A 22,237-nucleotide genomic window follows, 5' to 3' on the forward strand; every position below is an offset into this window, starting at 1 on the left:
TGTGCACAGGATAATCTGGGACGACACTTTACGCACATGCATAAAAAACCCTTTTAAAGCAGCACTCACGTGGTCACGGACAGGCTCGGTGTCGCGGAAGAACGGCTGGAGAACCACGGCAAAGTCATTGTGGTCGTTGTAGATGCGGGAACTAATGAGGCTCTGTACGCAAAACTGGTACTGGTGTGAAATCTTCACGGAGTAAAGGGCATTTTCCCTGCAAAGTTCACGGACCTCGGTACCATAATTCAATAAAACGTATGAAAAAAACAATCTTACCGTTCTTGCCGTTACATTATGCATCAAAACTAACTGCCCAGCGCCGTTTAAAACTATTGTTTACACACATTTCAACTGGCTGACATTTTAAACATTTCATTGATCCAATGCGAAGGTGTGCCTTTACACCTGAAGATTCATTCATCGGGTCCGATCGACAAGGAGTAGGTCATGCGAGTTGTGTATCGCGTTATTTCTTAAAATTTGACCCAGCATTTGTAAAAATATTGCAAGATATGTACATTTCCAGAAAAGAAATTAATTTCTGCGTTGAATAAGACGGAGCTCGTGAAAATCGCTGCCCAATTGATGAAGTTATGGCTGTTCAAAGCGATGCACCCCGTTTTCGGGTGATTTGGAGTTGAATACCTTGTTATATATTTGATAGTGAAATTATTTTTTTCAGAAAAGATTGTTCGTTATAATTTGATAAGTTATCATTCAAAATGATTTTTTTCACTAATTAATATCATAGCCACACGCTAACCACCTGTGCATTTTACTATATAAAATGATTCGAAATACTTTTGTTTCAAAGACATGGGGATGATTTCAAAACTGGAGCAGAACTCATTTGCACCTATACATCACGTATAAATATTGGGCTCAAGCAGTTGAGAAACAATTAACACGACTGGTATGTGATTCCAACGACTTGATAAACATAATGTTTGTATCAACGTTTTAGGGTGATAAAAACAAACACTGCATCCTGAAAGATTTTATTTATAATCTTTTTATTTCAATTATTTTGCCAGACACGTCCAACAATTACTCTTTGTGCGTTCATATGCTGCTGGATCCAGGTGAGGTATGACGTCACGCACGTGTACACCCCCGGGCTCATGGGCTTCGAGCACTCCCCGTCGACCCAGCTCGTGATTCCGGCCAGCTCCCAGACGCCACGTTTGTTGCACACCAATGGGCCACCGGAGTCGCCCTTGAAAAATAAAACATCAAAATACCGGGATACTAAAATGTTTTGCAATACATCAAGCGAGGCTCGCAGATTCATTCTCAGCATTTGCAAAGTACGTTTTCGATGTATGTGTTACTTTTGTGGCTTAACTATTATAGCACGTTGGTTTAAAAGGTGTTTGCTTCATTTAATTTCATTATATCGCATTTTTATAGCTCATTCCGAGTAATCTTGACAAATTGACTTTATAAACTTCTACTGACCTGATACTAAGATGTATCAGGTACACTTGTATCAGACCGATATCAGGCATATTAGTGTGATGCAAACAATGCTTGCGATAAGAAAACATAATGCTGCAATATGGCAATAGTGACAAAAACCTGAAAACATAACTTTGTCCGTAAAAAAGACTACTGCCGTTTGCGATATATGCTGTTTATATTTACAAATATGACATCAAGAGTCTTTTTCAACAGACCAATGTGACATCATATGCACAATATCACCAAACGAACGTGGTAAACCGTGTCTAATCTAACGTGACCCTTTTGACTATATCATCATACACATGTGACGTAAAAAGACGCATCTTTTAAAGCGTAATACCGAGCAGTGGCCCGTGCCGCCGGTGTGCGTTGCGCCTGCGCAGATGTTTGTCGTGAACACGCTGCCCGCGCCCAAGAGGTTCTTGCAGTATGTGTTGCTTATGGTGTCCAGCGCTACGTACTCAAGAAACCTACGTGTGAAGGATATACATAGCCACACGTAAAACTAACTATATATACTTGAACAAATGAATTAGACAAAAACATATGCAAAATGTTTGTTTTTTGTTTGTAATATATGACTAAAACGTCTATGTTGGTCTATAGCATAAAAAGTGTTGTTATATAGTTACTATTGGAAGCAACTCTGCGCACATGAAGACATTACCACCAATGTTTACAACACAATAATGACGTCAACTTACTAATCATTTAATAATTATTTATAGAATAATTTATCAATTCTTACCATACATATTAAACATTATATGCTAGAAGTGTTGACACACAAAGTGGCGTTTCTTCCGATTTAAGACATGTCTTAGTATACTGGAGACAGCTAACAGGGTCTATCTTTTAGTGATTTCGACGAGAAAAACGACCATACTTGTTTCCAATTCCGAATGATCGGCTACATAGAGAATGATGAGATTAAAATACTTTTATCTTATCAAAAAATATTCAACACATAAATGGTACCAGCATACGGTGGCATAAAGGGGACATTGGCAATATTTTATTTAACGGTCTCTATGACGTGCGCACGCGATAGTTATGACGTGGCACGCGATAGCTATGACGCGGCACGCGATAGCTATGACGTGCGCAAGCGATGACTATGACGTGCGCACGCGAAAGCTATGACGTGCGCACGCGATAGCTATGACGTGCGCACTCGATAGCTAAGACGTGCGCACGCGATAGATATGACGTGCGCACGTCATAGCTAACCAATCAGAAAAGGTATCAGATCAGAACAGGTAGCGCATGCGATATTACTAAAGCAATGTTCATAGACAGACTATTATTCATTTGGGGTAACATTTAATGCGATGTGCTGTACGATTGGCATAAAAAGGAAGTTAATGCGTGTTTACCATTTATCAGCAGTTTTTGAAGAATGAATTGCGGCGACAATTCATAAATATGAAACTTAGAAATCGAACTCTTATGCGAGTTAGATATGAATGTGATCATCAAAAATTGTCTAAAGCAAATTGTAAAGATAAGAACTAAAGTACTTTGGAAAACAGTTTCATCCATACTCAATCAAGTGATGTATTTGCATATTTTCCTCCCAAAAATTAGTATAAATAAAGTTGTTGGAAAGGTCAGTTTAACTTACAAACAGTGCTTCATTAACTTCAAAAATGAATTTGAGCTAGAATCAACTCTTATTGTGTTTTTACAAGACTTTTACAAAGAGAATATGCAATCGTCATTTATTCTTAGCAAAATAGGCGTTGTGAGGATAACTTTAATAGTCGCTCGAGTCCCAAACTGGTCATATAAATTATAATATAAATATATTTGTGCGTTACATCATATGTTGCGTTAACGAGTCTAGATGACCACCATTTACAAACTCCTTCACAAAGGCGAAAAAAAATCAAGATAAGATTTCCCAAATGGGTACGTACTCAGTTTATAAAAAACAACATTCTCCTTTAATACATTGAACACTGTGTTAAATCATGGGAAAACTGTCAATATTATAATTGCCATGTGAATGAATGAATGAATGAATATGTGTCTTTTTTATTAAAACAAATGTTGAGCTTTGGAAAATACATTTAAATAGCAAACGTAACAATTTCAACTTTATAACGTTTACACGCCTTCTTAACATGACATTTCTGTCAATAAAATTAGACAAATTAAATTAACGTGAAAAATGGCTGTTTGATCGCCTAAGGAATTGCTGTGCATCCATTGTCATCCATCTAAAATGTACTGCACATGCAGTCGAAACCCGATGGCTCGAACTCACTTGGCTCGAATTTCCGGTTGGCTCGAACTCTCATCAAAGCTCCGATTTATTATTTCTATCTATCTATCTATCTATCTATCTATCTATCTATCTATCTATCTATCTATCTATCTATCTATCTATCTATCTATGTATCTATCTATCTATCTATCTATCTATCTATCTATCTATCTATCTATCTATCTATCTATCTATCTATCTATCTATCTATCTATCTATCTATCAATCTATATCTATATATTGAAGTAAATACTGGTAGTACTTACCTAAAATAAAGATGTCTCTGTTCCAAGATCCCTCAGGACAGGTTTGGAGACACAAATACACAAGATGAACACAGATTCAAAAGTAGACGTCCGTCCAGATGTAAGGCTACAGTATGACTACTGATTATCTGCATTCGTTTCCGGTCAATCGATTAGTCTCTGCCGTACTGTTCCGGTTACACACCAGTAAATTTACCACACTCCTCCCCATTTTATCCAACGGGAAAGAGACATAGAGTCCTTTTTCAGTCTTGGTAACTTGTTACTTCATCAAAAATTTGGCCTACACTAAAGTTCCGGGCCCTGATGATACTTTATTTTGTATTCAATTCTGCAGTGCTCCATTAATTGTCCACTAGAACAGACTAGAGGAGTAAATTGTGCCCAGCATATAGTTTTTCTTTAAACTTATAATTAACAACGGAGTTTTTCCAAACTTTCACTTCCATTCATTGTCTATACACTTCAGTTGTGTTTCCTTTCTGTTAAAATTAGTGTCCTAAACATTAAAATATTAAAACTCTATATTCAAAATTCAATAATTGGCCACACGAATGTCATATTACATTATGCTATTTATAGCCCAAACAGTTGAGTGGAATTCCTCAAAGTGAGCTGACACACATCCCGGACCTCACTATCCCGATATGACGCAATCACGTTGGCGACGTCCCCTAAAAAGGATGGAGTGCACATCCGAGCCCCAGCTGGTCGAAAGTATGGCGAGTCAGTTTCGATCAACAGCCTGTTCGCCGGGACCCTCCGGACTGCCTGTTTCTGCGCCTCCGTGAAAAGCCGGGCTTGTCCTGAATAACTAAAGAAACAGTTTGGGAATGCCTTACACCACCTGATCACTACCTCTTGCGCGCCGGTGAAACAATGCAGCACCACTTTCTGCGTCCGAGCAACATTGGGCTTTAATAATTCCAGACACATCAGATAGAGCACTCCGGACTGCCGATCCTCCCCATCCCGGATATGAAGGATGATTGGTTGACAAGGGGATGACAATTCTAATATCCTTGTGAGAACTTCCTCCTGTAGCCCCCAAGTATCTGCTGGCTCGGTTCGATCCAACCCAACTTCTCCCAATGCCACTACTCGTTCATTCCTCAGGAGTTGTTTTAAATGACGGTAGAGCTCAGGGTTGAATCTTGCCGCTTTCCGGGGATGTAATCCCACCGCGACACCAAACCCAGCCTGAGCCGGGAAGGATGTCGGGTAGGTCTCGGGGTCACAATAGATCAGGACACCTCCTACCACATCCACTTCAACTTGGGGTCTGATCCCCACATCTGCATCCAGAATGGTCCGGATATCTGAGTAATACGGCATACCCAACTTCACTAGAGACCGGTCCAGGTGAAAATGAGAATCGAAGGCCGAAATCCTGGTCGTTACTGGTCGTCCTGACGCTTGGGATGTACTCCCCCTAGCCAACGAGAGGTTTGCCTGTCCGGACACTGCCAGATACTCCCTAACAGACGTGTTCAGTATATTAGAAACAGCATGAGCCGTTCCACGTCCTACAGGGTCCGTCACTGCCCCAACCGGGGGTGTCGGGGTACTTGGATGCTCCACTTCAGGGATTTGAACATGTAACCCAGCCGCAGCATGAGCCGTTCCACGTCTTACAGGTTCCGTCACTGCCACAACCGGGGGTGTCGGGGTACTTGGATGCTCCACTTCAGGGACTTGAACATGTAACCCAGCCGCAGCCGGGACGGTACTAGAGGTACGCTGACTGTCCAGGTTGAAGAAGTACACTTGCCGATCCCTTGGAATATGTTTCAGTAGACCGACAAGGACACGCCAATGAGCAAGAAGAGCCTGCGAGTTTAGACGTTGGATGTCGAAATCCACTTCCGGCCATCCTGATTGACGAGCAAACTCGGACAACCACTGTCTATCTACATCAGATAGAGACACCTCCGCGTTGATGCCTAAGTCATTCTTCTGGGCAAAATCTAGCAGGGTACCAAGCCGATCATCTCCGACGAGTTGTAGAGCGAGCCATCTAAGCCCTCGCAACCGAGCTACCTGCCAAGCCGGATTCGCCAAATTGCCTAGCTGGAATCGCTCAGGAAGGTGCCTCTGGTAGACGTGTCTGCTTAGATGGCGAGAATCTGACGTACATCCCATTAACGGACAACGGGACGTTCGTTTCTTTTTCATGGGCTCTTCCATGCGGCTACCCAGTCTAGTCCAGACTGAGGGTTTCAGGATTTTCCACACCGGCACACACTCTGGCACGACTGGTGTCGATTCGGCTGGTTCCTCCCTCATCGGATAACTTCTTTTCCGTGGCTCCCTCACACCATAGGAACTATTGGTAAACACCTGGGTAGGAATTACCAATGGTGCCAGGTTCCCAGCCTCGACCGGGACCCTAGCTACCCCAGCATTAGAGGCTCCAACCGAAATCGGAGTCCCCTCCACCGGAGCACGTCCTTCCTTGATCAGTGGGGTATCTTCGCACTGCCCCACATCATCAACGACGTAGAACTCTCCCACTTCATCCAACGCCGCGAAGAAAGAAGAAGTTGATTGATCTTCTTCTGGCGCTATAACCGAAAGCACTTCGGTCTCCATGGGCAGCTCTTCGTCGTCTCCGGAAGCCTCTTCCACCTTGATTGCTCCCAGCGACACAGTTGCCGGGACCCTCGAAGCTGTGGCCGGTAGAGCCGGAAATCCGGACTGTAATCCCGAAAAAATCTTCGGTCGTCCAGTTGTCTTCCGTACCGTACCTCCTCTTTGACGAGCATTCAGCGACACTCCTAGACAAGTTTTCTTGGCCGCAGCTTTGCCGAACGCCTTCGCCACGAATTCTTTCGAGCAGATTACATCTGCATGGTACCGGAGCTCAGAAACAAAACGATTCTTGCGCTGCTTAACCGCAATATCATATTGCCACTTGATGAGCTCTTGAATCTTCTCCTGTGGCAACCTTGAGGAGTGAACCTGTCCCAGGGCATGCACTAGCTCCCTTGCCGTGCCATACAGGAGTTTGCCTTCGGAGTTGGCTACCTCCACCTCCTGTATCACCCGGGCCTTCTTCTCCAAAACCTCCCTCCTCCCTCGTTTGGGACTATCTGTTGCCGAGCCGGAGTCAGACATGCTAAAACAAATAACCACGACTACATTTTACAACTAAATTTTTAAGTATATCATTCACTATCGAGAGTACGCCTTCAACAATTTGGACACTTATATTTCCTTATCCTCACACCTTCTTCCTCACTCACATTCACACATCTACCATGAAACCACTCATCACACCAATCGCACTGAATCATGAACGAACCGTCATCTGGCTGTCTACACAAACAATAGATTGTCTCGTCGCTGTCAACACCTAACAGTCCAGTCAGTCGGTCAATTTCTTGATTGGCCCATTTAGGAAGATTTGTTTCCTTGCAGATTTTCAACCGGTCATGATTAACTGTCTTGACCACATTTTTGTGTCTTATTCGGTACAGATAAGGAGATATCTGCTGTGTCACTATTCCTGGTCCGTCCCATTTGAATGACAATTTGTAACATGTCCCTTTCTTGTGTGCGGTATCCAGCATATATACCGGATCACCCACCTTATAAGTCTTGCTGTTACGCCGGAGATCATAATCTCTTTTCCTTGTTTTCTGCACGGCCTTCAGTGTTTCTCTGGCTTGGTCATGCGCGTCTTTTATAGAATTCTCCAGTCGGGACACGTATTCAGATTCAGTTGTAAATTTAATCTTCTGTGAAGGGAAGACTAAATCAGCCGGGCTATACACTTCTCTCCCTAACATCATTTTGTTAGGAGTAAACCCAGTACTTCGATTTACAGATGAGCGTAACGCACCTGCTATCTGCGGTAAGTTGACATCCCACGAGTCTTGACGGTTTGCTGTAAAACACCGTACTGCCTCCATTAACGTACGGTTATATCGCTCCACTTGACCGTTTGCGGAAGGGCGGTAAGGGGTCGTCCGTTTTTTATCTATTCCCAGAAGACAGCACACTTCCTTGAACAGTTTGCTTTCAAAATTTGTGCCCCTATCTGTGAATATCTCGAATGGAATGCCAAACCGGGAAAAGAATTGATTCACCATTGCTTCAGCTGTAACTTCGGCAGTAAGTGACGGTAACGGGATACACTCAACCCATTTTGTAAATTGATCTACCATCATTAAAATATATTCATTGCCGCCTTTGGTTTTCGGCAAAGGTCCCAGAAAATCCAAGTGAACTCTTTCCATCGGAACACCAGAGTGAAAAATTTGCATTTCCCATTTGGCTGTTCGATTTGGTTTCTTACTACGAGCGCATTCCGAACATTTCTCAATGTAACGTTCGATGTCCTTAACCATTCCCTTCCAGTAGTATTTCTCTTGGATCTTCCATTTTGTCCGGTCTATTCCCTGATGACCAGCTAAAGGTATATCATGATGGTAACTTAAAACCGGTGCCCGGAGATTCTTTGGCACCAGCAGCTGTTCCAGACCGCTCTCCGGATCAAGCCGATAGATTAACCCCTCTTTCATTGTGAAGCATGTACGGTTAATCCAATAAAACTTTTCGGTAGCACCAGCTAAAAATAATTCCCCCTCTGATGGAGTAACATGGTACATTAGCCAGCCGTGCAACAACTTAAACTCGTATTCTTCTGCTTGAGCTTCGCAGAACTCTGTCTCAGATATTCTGCTCAATTCCTCTACCCGAACAGTGTTGATAACCTCATTCATATTGCCTATTCCTGGATCCCATACTTCCCGTGTCTTCTCCTGCTCATTCGCTATCGATTTTGCTAATGGGATCGCGTCATCGACATCCTCCACAAAATGCCCCCAGTTTTTTTCTGCCCGTTTACAGTAGTCACACCCCCCACAAGGCAAGTGTTCCAAACCATGACCTAGAACATACCCCTCACAATCATCCACGATGGGTCCCCTGGACAAAGCATCAGCATTGCCGTGCTTTGCACCTGCCCTAAGTTGAACTTCCATGTTATACTGGCTAAGTTCCTCCAGCCATCGTGCAATCTTAACCATGTTAAGCTGCTATGATCCGTGCGCAGAGTGAAATGACGACCAAGAAGATAATGACGATATTGCCGGGTAAAGCGAACCACAGCTAAAAGTTCTTTTCGGGTCGTGCAGTACCGTTTCTGTTCTTTGGTTAAGGCATACGACCCGTATGAAATGACCCTTGGTTGTCCTTCTTGTACCTGGTATAGCACCCCTCCAATTGCTACTTCGGAGGCGTCTGTGTCCAAAATGTAAGGATCCTTGTCATTTGGCAATCCCAATACCGGGGGAGTAGTTAAAGCAGACTTCAAATCCACAAAAGATAGTTCTTGCTCTGGACCCCAGCTAAAATTCTTCTTTCCTGTGATAGCATACAATGCCATTGACCGGTCTGCATAGCCCTTGATGAACATTCGGTGATAGTTCACCAAACCTAAAAATCTTTCCACTTCTTTAGACGTCTTGGGTGTCGGCCAGTCCATCACTACTTGAATGTCACTTTCTGACATAGTCAATCCATCCGGGCCTACCCATCGGCCCAGGAACTCAACTTTCCTTTGAAATAATAAGCATTTCTTGGGTTTTAACTTCAATTGGTATTTTCGGAACCTTTCAAATATTGTCCGTAGTGTACCAAGGTGGTCTGTGAAGCTTTTTCCCATGGCCAAAATATCATCTAAAAAAGCCAAGATTTCATTCCACGTCAGCCCTTGCAGAACTAGGTTTACTACTCTGGAGTATGTCGCCGGTGCATTGCATAAGCCGAATGACATTTTTACAAACTGGAATAAGCCATACTTGGTGCTGAAAGCTGTCTTTTTCCTGTCTGTCTCTTTGATCGAAATTTGCCAGTAAGCGGAGTTAGCGTCCAGTTTAGAAAACCATTTCTGTCCGGACAGCATATCTGTACAATCCTCAATGAGGGGTAATGGATATACATCCTTCTTAGTGACATCATTCAGCCCCCTATAGTCCACACACCACCGCACCGACCCATCACGCTTACGGATCAGGACTGGACTCGCGCTCCAATCAGAGTACGATGGTTCAATAACACCAGCTTCAAGCATTTTGTTCAAGTGCCCTTCTTCCTCCGATACAAATGTCATTGGAGTTCTCCGGGGTTTTTGCTTCACTGGCCTGGCATCACCGGTGTCAATTTCATGTTCCATGGCTGTAAAATTGCCCAGGTCATATTCATCTTTAGCGAAGACATCTTGAAATTCAAGCAGCAAAGAACGCAACTGTTCCCTCTCGTCGCCGCTCAAATGTTCGCTAGATCTTTGCCAAACATCTGTCAAATGTTCCGGTAACTCCCGTACGTTTTCCTGTTCCACCGTGTTAATCTCTCCTACACACAGATATTCTTCAGGCAACGCAGACATTACCTCCACTGTCTCCGCTGTCCCCACACACGTTTTCCTCTTCAACCTAACATTGTGGTCACTTAGGTTAAAAACAGTCACATTTATTTGTGTCCCAGTATGCAACGACCGGGATATCAGTAGGTCTTTAATGTCGGTCCCTTCAAGTATGTATGTTCCAGGTTGGTCTTTAACAGTACAAGATACAGTCATTACGCATCGGGGAGGGATTTTAGTCAATCTAGAGACCGTAACTTTGGATACCCGTGGAGTATGTGTTTCCTTACAAGTCATGTAAAGAGTCTGTCCCCCTATATTAATATACATATCCGGGATATTAATGTATGCACTATACTTTGTCATAAGGTCCTTTCCCAGAAGCATGTCATTGTCATTAGGGGCCACATACACATTCTCACGAATCTCCCTATCACCCATTTTAATCAACATAGGACCAGCTACAAAACCGGTCATTTTCATGTCTTTTCCCGCTGTCCTTAAGGTCACGTGTTTTAAAATGGGTATGCCATTACCAATTTTATCAAAAACGGTCTGCAAAATAATGGTTACTTGTGCCGCCGTGTCAATCACAGCATCAATTTCCCAATGTTGTATTTTTATTGGAATTCTGAACAGAGTGTTGGTAGTCTGAACCTCATGGACTTGTACTTCCTCTAAGGTATTCGTCTGGCCATCCACTGGTTGGATCGAAGTTAGGCCTCTGACTCCGACCCACTGCTGTTTAAATCACTGTGACGGTCCACAAAGGAAACTTGCTTGTCCTTCTTCGCAGCACGTTGCAGTTCCGGGCAATCTTTCCGCCAGTGCCCAGTGTTTTGACAGTTAAAGCATCTTCTTTCACCTTCCGGAGAACGTGACCTGTATTCTCCAGATGAAGACTGCTTAATGGGACATTCCCTTTGCAAATGACCCTTTTTATTACATTTGTAACAAATCATCTCCGATGGACTCCTGGAAGGCGATGGAAAAGTTCTTCGTCTTGGTATTGAGGATAATTTTTCCAGTTTATCCGCAATCATATTAACTTTCTCTTCAAGAAGACAGAAACTCTTTTCAAAGTCCTCCATTCTATCCTCTTCCCTTTTTCTGGTTATTCCTGGCGGTGACTTCGGTGCCGTGACTGCTGCAACCTGCACTTCCGCCACCACTCCTTTAGTAATTGTCTCTTGTTTGTTGTATATTAGTCCGCGGGTGTATTTCGCCCACTTTACTTTGTCTATAGCCTCCTCCATGGTGGTAGGTCTCATATTCGCCACTCCTTCCCCAACATGTTTATCGACTAGGCCATGACAAAACCGTAGTATGGTTTGGCGATTCATGTGTTCATCAGGAAGATCCCGGAAAGCATGGGTCGCCAAGGTCATCACTCTATCCGCCCAATCATCCAGCAACTCGTCTTTTTGCTGACAAGCATTAGAAAACTTAATCATAGCTGTTTCAGGGAGTTCCTGACAACCAAACCGCCTTTCCATCTTCTCCATGATGGCATTGTAATTGATATCCGGTATCTTATCAGTTATCAGAGTATGGTAATCACTTGCCGTGTCAGTAAGACACAAGCACAAATAATCCTTCTTCTCCCTTTCACTCCAATCATTCACCACCACATAGCGGTTAAACTTGCTTTTAAACGACTTCCAACTACCCTTCCCACTATACACCAATGTCTTTGGTTGTTGGGTCAGCCTTTGTCGTCTGTCATCCTGTCGGTGAGTTCGACCAGCATGATTCTCTCGTTCGGGCACGATGACGCCTGTAATTGCCGGTTGAACATTGGGTTGTACAGTTGTAGCTGCAGGTAAAACATTAAGTTGTGCGCTTGTTCCCGACAGTTGCACATTTGTTTGAACATTCGAGCCTGCTGGTTGAACATTTATACCTGCCGGTGCGAATCCGTGATTGGCTGCACCAGCTTGTAATCCCATCACCTGGTACCCATCTCCATTAGTGAAAGGCTGGAACTGCACTTGAGCCGGATACCAGTGTGGATAAGGGTACCCCAGGTATGGATATGCATTTTGTGGCGGTCCTTGCATCCATGGTGGGAACTGCATTGGTTGCCCCGGGTGTAGCTGTTGGATTTGGTAAGGTTGTGGATACGGACCAGTTGGTTGCACCGGGTACTGATATGGCAATGGTTGTTGTGGTTGAGTCTGTACAGGAGGTTGTTGCATAGATGAAGACTGGTATGGCAATGGTTGTTGCGGTTCCGCAACAGGTTTACTTTGTACTTGACCCGCTTGCATTGAATATTGCCGCTGCCGATCCCTTGACTGTCGCGGAGAACCAGATGCTACAACCTTGTATCGACTATCTGGGCTTTCATCTCGTTTGATAGCCTTCGGGCGAGTTCCCTGCATATTTGATACAGAAAGAGGAGGTCCAGATAGTTTATTAACAGCTGGTTCAATGTTTCTGATAGTAGATTGTACCCACTGCTGTTCTGTCAGTTTTTTGTCTTCAGGAGTCTGTGACCTACCCCATCGTTGCCAATACTGGTTACTTTCCAGATTTTTGTCTTCCGGAGTCTGTGTCCTCATATCATGACTGTAAGCCTCCAGATTTTCCTTTGCCTTTCCCTCATCATACCATCTTCCATGTGCCTTTTCAATAGGTACCCCTTCGTCTTCCTCTGCATCTTTTTCTTCTGTTTTGGAGAAATCCTTCAATGGGTTCAGTTTTTGCCTGGGTTGAGCGACCAGAGTTTTTTCCGGTTGCTCTGCAGATGTTTCAGAGGGTGTTTGCTCTGCCTGTGAGTCCTCATTCTCTTCCGGAGGTTGCTTTGAGAATGTTACAAACCTCCAGAATTCTGTAGTTGGTCGGAAACTACTTAACAAAGACAAACGCTCTTTCGGTACATAACCAAATTCCTCCCTTAAGTTGATTATTGCCTGCGCTGTTTTATCTCCAACATTAGGAAGCGTTTTCAGTTCCACAAAAGACGCAGTATCAACATCAATAATTCTACTAGCCATGATTTCCAATAGAAGCACAAGATATTAATGAAAAGAAATGATTAATACGTCTTAAATTGGTAGGTCAATGTCAAGTTGAAAATTAGGATGTCAATAATACTGTCCAGGTCAAGTCTAAATTAAAGTAAATTCAGTTACAATTGAACTGTGACACACACACACAACTTGCAATCTAAATGCAATGATCAGTAAAACTGATATTAAAAACAACAATTTATCTTAATCTTCCTTGCTCACCAAAAAATTATTACTACAATGAGCACAATCACACTCCACAATACGATCAAGTAAATCTCTTTCTCCACCCAATCAAAAATGAAAGCAAATGAGCATAAATGTAATAAAACAATTAAAGGCCATCACAAATCAAATAATATACACTAGAAAATGTAGCACCCAGTATTTGGTACCGGGTATTTGTTCTTTAGTGATTGTGATTAATGATAGGGTCAAGTATAAATATTGTTCAATAGTTTAGCTTTAAATCACGCACAATACTAAATAGTAAATCTAGTTCTCATAAAAATGGAATCAAACGGACATAAATGTAATAAAACAAATGGCCATAAACACCAAAAATTCATGTATCCAAAATATAACACCCAGTATTTAATGCCGGGTATTATAACCGTTGATAACTCTCAGTATTCATCAAGACACAGTATGAATAGTATTTAATGGTATGCAATTGTGTTATAGACTCCAGGATAATAGGCAACTATTAAAGGAAATGGATTGGGTTTATACCTATAACCTCCACTCAACCAGACACTGCCGGTAAAGTATGATGCAGGTTATGCGCGATCCCCAGCGATGCCGGAGAACCGATTATCCCTCTGCTCACTAAGACTGCGCGATCCCCAGCGATGCCGGAGAACCGATAGTCCTTCTGCTAACTGCGACTGCCCCTCTGTACCCTCAAGGCCAGATACCTCCGGGTGCAGGAACTCGTGCACTAGCTAGGCTAGAACACAACTAATGTAGAAACAAAGACATTAAATTATTATTCTCCAAAAACAATTCATGACAAAGTCTTAAATCGCAATGATAGCACTAGCTTGATAATAAACTGAAATTTTTTCAGTGTATTTGGTTTACTATACTTAATTATTTATTAATTGCTTTAGAGTAAATACGGTATATCTACAGGTGCGCTCTTTAGGAAGTAGAAAAGCTTTACGGTAAACCAAAATATGCTTGTAACATATCCAGTCGCTCAGAAAATTTACTGTTTCAACTATGCATACACCAGTAATGATACTAATATGTGATGAAGCAATAAAGCAAGTTGACAATAATTGTAATATTCTTACAATGAAATGAAAATGACACTATTTCCTAAGTATTTATTTATTTATTTATTTTTTTTCAAAAAAAACTAAATCAAATAAACAATACAGGTTGAAATAAACTGCAATTGCTATTGCACTCTAATATCAACTAGCGCAACTAATTACAATTATTAGTTACACTAAATATCAGTGAACAATAGATGCAATTGCTAGAATTCCAATCACCGGAAAGTAAACAATGGAACGATTTCCGTTTCCGGTAAGCTCATGGCAACAACCAATGAAAAATGGGGTATCCCGAGTTATTTATAGATGGTTGTTAAATCCGGGAAATTCAAAAACTCCCAGTGAAATATCAAGAATTCTAATGAAAATACATCTCAAAAGAATAAATCTTCAAATTTTCAGATAAACTAAAGATGGGTTTTACAAATGCATGAAAGTACACGTACTTTTACTGTTTAATAATAAGTTTAGTCCAGAAAATATTCGGAAACCATGCAACTATTCCAGAATAATGAACTAAAATGTTAATTCACAAAATTTATAGATTAAAAGAACAAATGTACAATGCAATCGTCAATAATTACTGACGACATGTGCAAAAACAAGATGGCGGACAATTTTCCGCGAAAGCCTAAATCGCAAAAAATATCACAAATATCAAAATATTGTTGCACTTTCATAAAATGCAAAATTAAATGTCACTATTGTGCAGTTTCTGCACAATCTTGACAACAAAATGAGTCATACCACAGCAGAAACAATCAGAAAATCAAACCACAATGGCGGGTATGTTCCCGCAAAGGTTCAATTTTTGGAACTGCGAAAGTTGCAAAAATTATTGCTCGCAGCGCCAGTGAAGTAAATACTGGTAGTACTTACCTAAAATAAAGATGTCTCTGTTCCAAGATCCCTCAGGACAGGTTTGGAGACACAAATACACAAGATGAACACAGATACAAAAGTAGACGTCCGTCCAGATGTAAGGCTACAGTATGACTACTGATTATCTGCATTCGTTTCCGGTCAATCGATTAGTCTCTGCCGTACTGTTCCGGTTACACACCAGTAAATTTACCACACTATATATATATATATATATATATATATATATATATATATATATATATATATATATATATATATATATATATATATATAAACAAAAACGCTGTATTTATTTTGTGCCGTAGCTTTCGACCTCACGGTCTTCATCAGCGGCCATTTTTTATTTCAAGATGTTTCAAATATGTACGGATATGACGTCGTGCATTTTCGGCGTCAACGTTGTTTTCGCGCCCTTTCATGTCTGTTTATTCTTGCACGTTGATGCCATGTGGTCGGTATGTCCTTAGTTTTGCCTTCCATAATTGCTCAATGGTCTTGCGATACTCGTCCGATCCGTTTAGTTTTTCAAGTCCCATAATTTGAAAATCGTCCATGGAGTGTCCGTCTGTGTAGAAATGTTCAGCTACCGGGTCACTGTGCTGTGTGCGAATACGCGACAGATTCAACAGATGTCGCTGGTACAGAGTTCCGCCGGTCTCTCCCACATACACGTACTTGCGACAGCGACGACAGTTGACCGCGTATACAACATTGGATGATTTGCAATCAACATTGTTTCTCACGCTGTACTTTCTGCCACTGGGATCTGTGAAGTAGTCCGCCGTCATCATGTACGGGCAAATGGCGCACCTCTGCGCCCCACAGGGCCCGCTCATGTTGGGCTTCCGGAAGAACATCCTATTGTGTTTCTTGTGTACTAGGATGTCTTGCAGGTTGCAATCCCTTCTGAAGGCTACTAATGGGGGCTCAGGGAACACTTCCTTCATTCGATCAGACGCGTGCAGCGTGTGTAGGTGTCTGCGGATGATACGGCCGATGTTCGGTAGTGCGCGCGAAAACGTAATCACGAGCGGAATCCTTGTATTACGTTCCGAGTTTTTCTTTTCGCGTAGAAGGTTCTCTCTCTTTTTATTGTCGACCTTTGTTAATTCGGTCTCTACAAACTCTCCGTCATATCCACGGTTTACGAGCTGTGTTTTGACCGCCTGTCTGTGCTTCCGGTAGGCAACCTCCTCTGAACAAATTCTTTTCGCACGCACACCCAGACCATATGGTATCGCTTTTTTTTGTAGACTCCGGGTGCGAAGAATCCCTATGTAGGCACAGATGTTTATCAGTAGGTTAAGTATATAGGTCGGTTTGAAGGCGCCCGTTTTGTATTGATGTCACCGTGTCCAGGAACTCGAGTTTTTCCGAAGAATAGCGGAGCTCAAGTTTAATGCGAGGATTGATTTCATTTCCTTGTGTGTGGAAAGTTTTAAGTTATCGATACCATGCGTCCATAAGCCCCACACATCATCCACAAACCGGAAGTATGCGAGCGGTTGCTTTTCTGACCGCCGGAACAGTTCCTCTTCCCAAGCACCCATGTAGGTTGATGCATAGTTTAGCCCGAGGCGTGAGCCAATTGCCGTCCCTTCCGTCTGTATAAAGTGTTCGTCGTTGAAGGAGAAGGTGTTGTTTTCCAACACAGTGTCCATCATCACGATGACGTCCTCTGTAGGAATTTCCGGGTTCGCTCGCCTGTTTAAAGCCTCTATAGCCGCAGCACGGGCCTCATCTCTCGGGACACTTGGATACAAGGCCTTAACATCTAAACAGAAAATTAGCGTACCTTCCGGAAGAGGTTGTCTCACTTTTTGTATTTTGTTTAAAAAGTCCATAGTGTCTCTTACAAACGACGTGAAAAACTAAACGGGTCGGTCGAGTATCGCAAGACCATTGAGCAATTATGGAAGGCAAAACTAAGGACATACCGACCATATGGCATCAACGTGCAAGAATAAACAGACATGAAAGGGCGCGAAAACAACGTTGACGCCGAAAATGCACGACGTCATATCCGTACATATTTGAAACATCTTGAAATAAAAAATGGCCGCTGATGAAGACCGTGAGGTCGAAAGCTACGGCACAAAATACATGTAAATACAGCGTTTATGTTTAAATAATACAAGGCTTATAGAGACTTTGTTATATTGTTATATATATATATATATATATATATATATATATATATATATATATATATATATCCTTACCGAAAAAAATCGATAAACTTGCTTATGCAAAAATCATTATCACTAGTTTGACCCAGCAGGACTGATAACTGTATTGTTGATAACGATGTTTTCCGATCGTAACGTCGTTACATTTTGATATAGGTAATGAGTTCGATACCCGCTTGGGGTTTTATCTTTTTAGCTCACCTGAGCACAACGTGCTCATGGTGAGCTTTTGTGATCGCCTTTTGTCCGTCGTGCGTCGTCCGTCGTGCGTCGTCAACATTTTGCCTTGTGAACACTCTAGAGGCCACATTAATTGTCCGATCTTCATGAAACTTGGTCAGAACATTTGTCCCATCGATACCTCAACTGAGTTCGAAATTGGGTCATGCTGGGTCAAAAACTAGGTCACTAGGTCAAAAAAAAGCTTGTGAACATTGTAGAAGTCACATTTGATGCCCAATCTTCGTGTAACTTTGTCAAAAAGTTTTCCAAATGATATCTTGGTTGAGTTAAAAAAATGGTTCGGATCCGTTTAAAAACATGGCCGCCAGGGGGCGGGGCAGTATTCCTTATAGGGCTATAGAGAAACCTTGTGAACACTCTAGTAGTCACATTTTTTGCCCAATCATCATGAAACTTGGTCAAAACATTAGTTTTATTTATATCTCGGACGAGTTCGAAAATGGTCCAGATCGGTGAAAAAACATGGCCACCAGGGGGCGGGGCAGTTTTTTCTATATGTATATAGTGAAAACATGTGAACACTCTAGAAGTCATATTTTTGGTCCAATCTTCATGAAATTTGGTAAGAACGTGTGTTTTCTGGATATGACGGTTGAATTCGAAAATGTTTCGGATGGGTAAAAAAACATGGCCGCCAAGGGGGGGGGGTCATTTTCCTGAGCGACTTTGGGCCATTCAGGCCCTCTTGTTTGACATTGTGCTATTTTGTTTCAATCAAATTTCTCATATTTTAATATTGCAGTTGATTAATGTAATGCATGTTTTAGTGAAGTGCATTTATATAAAAAATATAATTTACATCGCAATAATGGAATTCTTTAATTCACACAATTCCCTGTTACTAAGGTTTGGAAATTTAAAAATTATCCAATAGATCATGTCGCACGTGTAGCGCGTGCGTTAAGATGTTTTCTCACATCTTAACATAATAGTATCACCTTATACCCGTAAACATATATCGAAGCACTATTAATTGATGCACATTTCTTCAAAATTTTAAGTCGTTACACTTCCATTTTAATGTTTACCAAAATGTTGCACAAGTAAGCGTGTTAAGATGTACTAAACATAATAAGGAGGCTGCTTAGAGCTTCGCCGATCTTGGTACCTATTTTTTACGAGGTTACGAAGGAGTCATGTAAGTGAATACGCTAACCAAGAGTCAGTTGCTTCAGATGAGACACTTCAGGATCTACCACACTCTTGTTTTCAATGGACGATGTTATATTAAAATGAGCTCCCCTTTGCCTACACTTAACTCCAGCAATGGACATGAAGAAACATGACAATAGAAATGTAGAAATTTGGCAAGTGATAGTTTAAGACAATTTGTATTTAAAAAAAAGTAAATAACCATTATTGCTGTAAGTTACTATGTATACAAAAAAAATATTTTTGACATAATATTTTTATTATATTTACACAATGCAACTATAAGTGTTCTTCTGTAAGTTAGAACTACCGAATTATTGCTAGTGTAATAGTCTTGTTTATGTTCACTAAAGAACACATTTTAAGCCAGTTTGATTGTTTATAATGTGTGGCCCAGAACCCATTCATGTATTGTGTTAATTACACAATCGCACGCGCTACCTATTCTGATCTGATACCTTTCCTGGTTGGTCAGCTATGACGTGCGAACGTCAAAGCTATGACGTGCGCACGTCATAGCTATCGCCTACGCACGTCATAGCTATCGGGTGCGCACGTCATAGCTATCGCGTGTGCACGTCAAAGCTATAACGTGCATACGTCATAGTTATGACGTGCGCACGTTATAGCTATGACGTGCTCTTGTCATTACTATCGCGTGCGCACGTCATAACTATCCCGTGCGCACGTCATAACTATCGCGTGCGCACGTCATAACTATAGCGTGCGCAAGTCATAACTATCGCGTTCGGACATCATAGCTATGACGTGCGCACGTCATATAGACCGTTAAATAACATATTTCCTATATCCCCTTTCTACCACTGTACCAGCATTACCATCTGCCTTAAGAAGTTATTTAAGACTTTAATTCGATAAGCGTTTGTCTTACTGTGTTAAAGGGGCCTTTTCACGTTTGGGTAAATTGACAAAATTGAAAAAAGTTGTTCCAGAATCGCAAATTTTCGTTTTAGTTATGATATTTGTGAGGAAACAGCAATACTGAACATTTATCATGCTCTAAAATAGCCATTATATGCATCTTTAGATGATTAAAAAAACTGAAAATTATAAAGCGTTGCAACGCCAAACGAATTAATAATTTGGAGAGTTCTGTTGTTGTCGCTATATTTTGTGAAACTACGAGAATTACTTATATAGAGTATAAAATACATTTCTCATTGTATCTGGAAGGATGGCCGAGTGGTCTAGGTCGTAGACATTTTACTCCAGGACTCATGGGGTCAGTGGTTCGATTTTTTCTGGAGCTTTTTAGATCCAATGTTTACATTTATCAATATAAGGCATTTAATGACAAACTTCAAAACATGCCAAAATCTGTGAAAAGGCCCCTTTAAGGGCACATTGCCGTCTGGGTCTGAAATAATACAAAGTTCAATTTTTATTTTCAAACAATTATTGTACCCAATCAGTGCAAAATAGACATTGGTCAGTGCACGTTGGCATTAAATTAAATTTGTCACATGCATCAGTTAACTATTTTTGGTCATGATATGATATTGCTGAATGTTGCTTTTAATGTAATGCGTTTACATAAACCGTTTGGTAACAAAAGCAGTTACATAGTTATTCATAATGCTGTTTTACACCACACAAAAACACGCAAAAAATAAGTTTTTATTTGTAATTGTTTATAGATCACTGTCTGTTCAATTGCTTCCGCGAGAATCCGAATGCGCATACGCACTTTGTCAATTAACATCATTCATTGACATAGTTTCATTGAAATAAAGTAAATATAAATGATTATAAAATCTGGTAAAATTGATTAAATTGTTTTCGAATGGACAGTTTTACTAAGTATTGCGTGTTCGCAACATCAGCAATTATGAGAAATGAACTATTGGTCACGTTCCCTTCGATATGCTAACTGTAATATTTTGTTCCCCAGCCAGATACCATGCACGTGTCCGAGGGAAAGTCATCTTCGGGTTGCGGTAGACATGCGGGCCGGATGTAACTATAGAGAAGCAAACAGCACATGTCAGTGGCGACATTATGTTTGTTATCGCAATAATCGTCATTTATTTTGATTGCTAAGTACGTATGGCCTTAACTATGTAAATTAAAACATACATATTTTATTTCGTTGATCGTCCACGATCGTTTACAATCAAACATATATTATGTTTATCAATTATCTTAAGGACAAACGATGTCTCTACAAACAGTTTGTAATACTTTCAGAAGTGTGTTATTGTAAAGGTTTTCGTGATAAAACATAATGAATGGGTTTTATTCGAAATTACACTCATTTTTAGATTTTGTCATAAATTATAAAACAATTTTTGTTATACTGTATCATTTTGTAATATCAGTAACGCTTTCGCCTTACGGTCCGGTTTTGTCCAGTTTCTTGCTCAGCTTGATGATGGCAATGTCGTTCACGATTCTAGTGTCCGATAAAAAAAAAACTGCTCGTGCATGGTCACTTGACTCACGTGTATGACGTTACTTCCGTACGCGTGGCTGTGGTCGCGCAGTCCAACGGCGATACTCCACTGGCAAGCTGCGGTGCCGTAACTGTTTGGAAACGATGTGTTAAATCCGACATAGCGAGTTTGTTAGAAATCGAAAATTTGGTTCGCGTATTAAAGGAACTTCATCAAGACAACAACTGTTCGATATTTGCATTAGATGCTTATAAATAACGATACATACTTTTTAATTAAAAATACACAATTCATGACGACATGGTGACATGTCTTTAAATACTACACATATAATTTCTTTAGACGTACAGCACTTGTGAGTATCAAAAGCCAAGAAAAGCTACATTAAATCATTCAGTCAATTGCGATGTTATGTAAAGTGCAGTGTACCTATTTACTTTTAACATGCGAAAATACGTTTTTTTGACGTTGCATGAACTTACTCTTTGATGCAGTGGGCCGCCGACAATACCCATTGATCACTTATAAGTGTTCCGCCGCAGATGTGGCTTCCGTTGTAACGCAGAGATATCTACAGTATTAGATCAACATCCGCGAATAATTAATCGAGCAGCATGAAAATTAAACAAGGTATTGATTGCGTAAATAAATGTACATTTTTTTCTTTAACATCATCAACATATAT

The 22,237-nt window shown here is 41.2% G+C and overlaps 4 protein-coding genes across 5 annotated transcripts in view; 3 read left to right on the forward strand and 1 right to left on the reverse strand.

Annotated features, from left to right (window-relative positions):
- LOC127868686 (G protein-activated inward rectifier potassium channel 3-like) overlaps positions 1-22,237 on the forward strand; it is a 318,245-nt gene that overhangs the window by 190,043 nt on the left and 105,965 nt on the right. The gene's annotated exons all lie outside the window — the stretch shown is intronic.
- The window catches only part of LOC127868700 (WD repeat domain phosphoinositide-interacting protein 4-like), a 379,045-nt gene that overhangs the window by 151,044 nt on the left and 205,764 nt on the right, over positions 1-22,237 (forward strand). The window lies entirely within an intron of this gene.
- Positions 1-22,237, forward strand: part of LOC127868704 (collagen alpha-2(VIII) chain-like) — an 82,068-nt gene that overhangs the window by 32,619 nt on the left and 27,212 nt on the right. The gene's annotated exons all lie outside the window — the stretch shown is intronic.
- LOC127868684 (uncharacterized) lies at positions 1,000-15,739 on the reverse strand. The gene is made up of 5 exons (XM_052410625.1): positions 15,549-15,739; positions 14,119-14,346; positions 4,003-7,120; positions 1,808-1,937; positions 1,000-1,219 (listed from the first exon to the last, which is right to left on the reverse strand). Exon 3 carries the CDS (start codon positions 7,117-7,119, stop codon positions 4,579-4,581), a length of 2,541 nt encoding a protein of 846 aa, XP_052266585.1. The 5' UTR covers position 7,120; positions 14,119-14,346; positions 15,549-15,739; the 3' UTR covers positions 1,000-1,219; positions 1,808-1,937; positions 4,003-4,578.

This window comes from Dreissena polymorpha, chromosome 2 (genome assembly GCF_020536995.1).
Source record: "Dreissena polymorpha isolate Duluth1 chromosome 2, UMN_Dpol_1.0, whole genome shotgun sequence".
Lineage (NCBI taxonomy): Eukaryota > Metazoa > Mollusca > Bivalvia > Myida > Dreissenidae > Dreissena > Dreissena polymorpha.